The sequence below is a fragment of the Elephantulus edwardii genome, unplaced genomic scaffold, assembly GCF_000299155.1.
Source record: "Elephantulus edwardii isolate Elephantulus edwardi_28Jun2011 unplaced genomic scaffold, EleEdw1.0 scaffold00194, whole genome shotgun sequence".
Lineage (NCBI taxonomy): Eukaryota > Metazoa > Chordata > Mammalia > Macroscelidea > Macroscelididae > Elephantulus > Elephantulus edwardii.
Genome location: NW_006399944.1, coordinates 4,238,248 through 4,244,570, shown reverse-complemented (window position 1 = coordinate 4,244,570; position 6,323 = coordinate 4,238,248). Strand labels below are relative to the sequence as shown.

The 6,323-nt window shown below is 38.4% G+C and overlaps 1 protein-coding gene across 1 annotated transcript in view; it reads right to left on the bottom strand.

Moving 5' to 3' along the window:
- Positions 1-5,323, bottom strand: part of LOC102855842 (NADH dehydrogenase [ubiquinone] iron-sulfur protein 8, mitochondrial-like) — an 8,513-nt gene extending 3,190 nt beyond the window's left edge. The window contains exons 1-2 of the mRNA XM_006896971.1: positions 5,303-5,323; positions 5,132-5,200 (exon numbers count right to left, since the gene is read on the bottom strand). Of these exons, the coding sequence (XP_006897033.1) occupies positions 5,132-5,200; positions 5,303-5,323 (90 nt within the window). The remainder of the gene's footprint in view (positions 1-5,131; positions 5,201-5,302) is intronic.
- Between the last annotated feature and the right edge of the window lie 1,000 nt (positions 5,324-6,323).

Here is a 6,323-nt window from a genome sequence, read left to right as displayed (position 1 = left end):
TACAGTATACATATATATAGATGGATCAAAGAGATGTGCAGGCTGGATTTAGAAGAGGTCATGGTACTAGGGATATTATAGCTAATGCTAGAGGGACCTTGGCAGAAAACGGAGAAGACAAGAAGAATGTCTGTGTTTCATTGATTATACAAAGGCTTTTGGCTGTGTGGATCACGACAAGCTATGGCTGATTCTGAGAAGAAGGGGAATCCCAGAACATTTGATTGTGCTAATGAGAAACCTATACTTGGACCAAGAGGCAGTTGTCAGACAGAGCAAGGAGACACTACATGGTTCAAAATCAAGAAGGGGTCCGTCAGGGATGTATTTGGTCTCCACCCCTTTTCAATCTGTATGTAGATCAGATCATCCGAGATGCTGGGAGGAATGTGACATCAGGATTGGTGGAAGACTCATTAACAACCTGCGTTATGGGAAAGAAACAACCTGCTTACTAAAACTGAGGAGGACCTGAAATGCTTGCTACAGAAGATCAAGGACTGCAGTCTTCAATATGGATTGAAGTTCGACATCAAGAATACAAATATTCTCACCACTGGGCCAATTGACAGCATCAGCATGGATGATGAAGAGATTGAGATAGTTAACAGTTTTAGTTTACTTGGTTCCACAGTCAAGACTGTTGGTACCAACAGCCAGGAAATCAAGGGACGAATTGAATTGGGAAAAGTCAACTGTGAGGGACTCCTCAAGAGTACTGAAGACCAACTACATCAGGCTGTAGACTAAGATGTGCCTGATCCAGGCTATAGCCTTTGCAATTAGGTGCTATGCATCGGTGAGTTGGACAGTGAATAGGGATCATAGAAAGAGAATTGATGCCTTTGAGCTGTGGTGCTGGAGAAGAGTGTTGAATATACCATGGACTGCTAGAACAAATAGGTTTGTCCTGGAGAGGGTGAAGCCAGAACGCTCCGTGGAGTCAAGGATTTTGAGTCTCTGTCTGACATACTTTGGGCATGTTGCAAGGAGGGACTGGTCCTTGGAGAGGGACATCATGTTTGGGAGAGTGGAAAGACAGCACAGGAGAGGAAGACCCTCGATGAGATGGATCGATTCTGTGAGTGGAGTGTGGGAATGAGTGTGTTTGAGATGGTGAGGTTGGTACAGGATAAAATAGCATTTAGGGCTCTTGTACATAGGGTTGCTATGAGTCACGAGTGACTCAATGGCACATAACAACAACAACCATATATTTCCTTAGAGTTTTAACAATTTCATACAAGACCTTTTTAGAAAGACATCTTAACACCTAACATTTATTAAGCATCACACCGTTCTACTCAATTTCTATATATAGTCTCCTTTATATTTCCGACCAACTTTATGCCACAGTACTTTTATTTTTCTTAATTTGAAGGATTAAAAATACAAATATATAGCCTAAAAGTATATTAATATTAAAGAAAACTGGAAGAATTTAAAATCAAGCACAGTCTGTCAAGTCAGTGCTCTTGACAATCACATAACATACCTCCCATGGAATTCTGAGGAAGGATATAAAGCAAAGGGAATAATAAACATTTCTACATCCAGTTGTGGTTAGATACCTCTCTAATGTGCTGGAGAGCAACAAAATCAGTCTGGAGACTAAGATGCACCTGATACATACCGTGATCTTTGTAATCACTTGCTATGTATCAGACAGCTGGACAATGACTAGAGATGATAGAAGGAGAATTGATGACTTTAAGCTGTGGTATTGGAGAAGAGTCCATGGACTGTTAAGAAAACAAACAGCTTTGTCCTGGAAATAGTGAAGCCAGGCTGCTCCTTGAAGGCAAGGATTCTGAAGCTTCGTCTGATATATTTTGGACATGTTGCAAGGAGGGAACAGTCCTTTGAGAAGGACGTCATGCTTGGGAGGGTAGAGGGACAGAGTAGGAGAGTAAGACCCTCAATGATATGGATTGATTCAATGACTGGGGTAATGGGGGTAGGTGTGTCAATGACAGTGAGATTGGCACAGATAGAGCAGGGTTTAGGGCTGTTTTACATAGATTCGCTATAAGTTTCAGGCGACTCAATGACTCAAGGCACATAACAACAACAACATCTAGTTGTGTGTGTAAACTGGTAATTTTTTTTTGTTCACAATTGTGTGTGGGCTGATTGGTTGCCTGGATTTACTGGATTTAGCTAACATTCGGCTGTGTCCTGGAAGCCTCTTTAAGTCAAACCAGGGCCTGGTGAGCAGGCCATTGTATTTAAAAGTTGATTGAGCCCTTTAGCCTACAACCCTCAGGCTTTGTGTCAATTGTGTTTGGGAAGAACATTCTTATAGAACGGAGCTGTCAGTTGTTGCTATGATACTGAATGGCTGTGCCACTGGTATATCAAATTTCATAATGTTTACCCCTGGCAGACAGTACTTGGTAGATCTCCCAGATTAGACAGGCTTGGAAGCAGGATTTGCATATACTTCCTAAACCACATGCCTTTAGAAACTCTATGAACATTAGAGAAACAACAATAGTGATAGAACAGGTTTCAGATCTTTTGTTCCTATGATTGCTATAAGTAGTACTCAACTCAATGGCACCTAACAACAACATCATATGCTAATTCACATTGTATTTTCTTATATATACTTCTCAAAAGTCATTATCTTTCTTATGTTACAACTGATACTATAAATTATGTAAATAGATAAATATGTTTCAAAGATTATTTATGTAGCAAAAATATCTATTAATTCCATTTCTACCTTATGAATTTTACATTTTCCATGATGATACTACAAACACACAAGCAGGAAACTTCCTGGGAAATGTAAAGACATGTATTCAAATAGATTTATAAAAGCATGTACTGTACTTATAAGGACCATGACATGGTATTTAGCATACATTAAAGGTAGACAGATTTGGGAAGGTAGATTGTCTAAGAAATGAAAGTCACTCATGAATCACTACACTGCTTCTTGAATATCTCAGATAATTATTCCTTGGAAGTCAAAGAGCAAGCCTTGTTAAATTCCACTTGCTGGAGACTGATCTTGAATTTTACCTAGAAGTAAATTGCATAAATCATACATTCACTATGTTTTGTTGTTATTTTTATGTGCCGTGGAGTCAAGACTAACACATAACTGACCCTCCAAGTGGGTTTCAGAGCTTGTAAATCACACAGGATGAGATTTCCTTACTTTCTTTTGCACAGCAGCTGATTGTCCCTCTTTAGGTTGGCAGCACAACTCCCTAAGGATAAAGTCACTAAAGCTCTCAAACAATGACATGTTTGTTTCTTTTTTCTTATTTCTATTTTTTTTAATTGAAATTTATTATTAATTTCAGTAAAAATTTACAGAGACTTTGGATTTCCATTCATTCATTGCTGCACTTTCTCCCCTCCCAACCCTCCCCCCTAGTATACTACCCTCTTGGAAAAGTAAAAGAGACATGTTTGTTTCTTAAAAAAAAAAAACCCAGCAATTCCACTACTGGGAATAAACCCTGAAGAGACCATAACTGCCACCCAAGCAGACATATGCACACCCATGTTTATCTTGGCTTTGTTCACAATAGCGAGGAGTTGGAAACAACCCAAGTGCCCATCAATAAATGAACGGATAGAGAAGCTCTGGAACATTCACACAGTGGAATACTATGCTGCATTGAAAAACAAGGAACTCATGCAATATTATTAAAAATGGGGGACCCTGGAGGACATTATGCTGAGTGAGGTATCTCAGTCACAAAAGGACAAATACTGTATGGTGCCACTGTTGTAGAATAAGGCTGACATCAGGGTGGAGTAAGACTGAGAAAAACTGGAGCCGATTATGGAGATAACAGTTTAAAAGCAATATATTTTCGGGCATTATGATTATCATAAGAGTTCGGAATGAGAATTGCAGAGTCCAGTATACTTGGGGTGGGGAGGGGCAGGGGGATTGTATACCAATGAAGAAGATTTTCTTTTGCTTTTCAAAGAGAAGAGTGAACTGGTGGGGTGGGGAGGGAGGAGAAAAGTACAACAATGAATGAATGGAAATCCAAAATCTCTGTAAATGTTCATTGAAATCAATAAGAAAAGGAAATAGAGAAAAGTAAAACAAAAACATAAAAAATACACATTTAGTTACTTAAACCTTTAATAGTTAGATTGCATTTAGTTTAGTTTATAGAAAAGCCTTTCAATTAAATAGTAATCAAAAGATGTACTTAAACTTAATTTACAAAATTGAAACAGGGAAGTTTAGGAGCCTCTCCTTCCCTTCTTCCTAATATCGTGTTATTGGTCTATTTGCATTTTTTAAGGTAAATTTATGTTTCATTTTTTAAAGAATCTTAAGATCATTTTCCATTGAAGTTGCATTGTTTTATATTCCAAGATATAAAGACGCAAAGGAGGCATCTAATTTCTCCACACTTTCTAAAAAACCCTATGTTTAATTTATTGTGTGAAAGTTAACAATGTTGAATGGTTTTCCATTAAATCATACATAGCATTTTGCTTTATAACATTAGTTATAATTAATTAACTAATTAATTAATTAATATATCTAATAGGTGAAACTGGCTAAGGACAGGGAAGGGTTCAGGGCTACTGCACACAGAATCACTATGGGTCACAGGAGACAACACCTAACAACAACATATTATATTGCTAGTTTTTTTATTTAAGCTTCTTGTTTAGAGTAAACAAAACCTTGTGGAGGACCTTTATATTTAAAAGTTGGTTATTTTGGAGGAATATTCTTCTAAGTGGTACAGCACTCTTCTATTAATTTGCTGTGCTGAGGTAACCTGGGGTTGTTGTGATGCTGAACCTTGTACGGTTGGATCCGCAGAGCCAGACCCCAATGAGATCGGACACCAGCACCAATCACTCACGAGACGGTCCTTGATGCAAACAGCATGAGGTGTTTATTTCTTCCAGCGTGCTGGGGCACAACTCATAACCTACGCAGAGGCAGAGGAGTTGAGCCCCGAGCTAGGGGTACATACAGCTTATAAAGGCAATGACCTGCGCAAACATAGGTTAACACACAGGGAGGGTTGCTGATTGGTGCATTTAAAAGCGAGTTGGCCCGTGGCAAGCGGGGTCAGCGCAGGGGTGGGGCAGTAAAGTTCAGACAAAAAACTCCTGGAACTTCCCTTCTTACCTGTACTCCCAGATGTGGGTGAGCTGTTTTATAACCTTGTTTTTCTGACTGGGTTATGGCCCTGTTTTTCTAAAAAGAGGGCAAAAGTTAAGCTTTCTCATAATCTTGTGAGGTTTTATGGCTTCTACCTGAGAAGGGTCAAAAGTTAACTTTCTCATAGTCCTTCAGTACCATTGGGGTGTCAGATGGCATTACGATTACCCATGGTGGACAGTGTTTGGTGGCGCTCCCAGGTTAAGACAGGTTTGGAAGCAGAAGTGGTAACCCTTTCTAAACAACATGCCTCTGGAAACTCCGTGAACTTTGAGAAATGATGATAATTATAGAAAGGCTTCAGATCTTTTGTTCAAAGGGTTGGTTGCTATGTGTTGTGCTCAATTCCACAGCAACAACAATAATCAAACCCTTAGGGAACTCTAGTAGCCAGAGAGCACACAATTCAAATCTACCTGGTCCTCAGGAGAAAGATGGGCAATCTTCTCCTGTGTAATTCATGGTCTCTGAAAATCCCCAGGAGGGTAAAATATGCATAGATATGCATAGATATAGATTCCAACCAGACAGTCGACAACAAAAACAATAACAATTATCAAACCCTTATTGTAAATTACCTTTCTCTTCATCTAATATTTATTGTTTTTTGTTCCCTTCTCCCTCCTTCCAAGATTGATTCTAGATGCATAAAGTTTTTCTTAGCATTTTATATTAGTGGTCTTATAATTGTTATTTTATAATAGACAGCATGATTTGTTCTAACATAGGCCAGGTTGTGCATTTTTTCACAAGTTCTTAATAAATTTTAGAGATGCATAATTCTCTGTGGGGTGAACATATTATATTTCATTAGCCTTTCATGAAGAAAGGGTCAATTGAACAAGTGGCTATAACTGTAATCAGTATCTATGCATCAAAGGACAGAGACCTACAAAATACATAAATAAAAATTTAACATATTTAAGTTGTAGACAAGTTCACAAGAAAAATAGGCCTAATTGCTTTTAGTCCTGAAGTTTGCAACTTCTAACTTCCTCTTTATGTATCTTTCTCACTGCCCGTGGACTGATTCCAACTCATATTTGGAATCAAGAATGGAATACTCCATTGAGATTCTAGAGCGATACATTTTAACAGTAAAATACTTCTATTATAGAGCCACTGCTGGGTTTGAACCACTAGAGACTCACAACTCTTT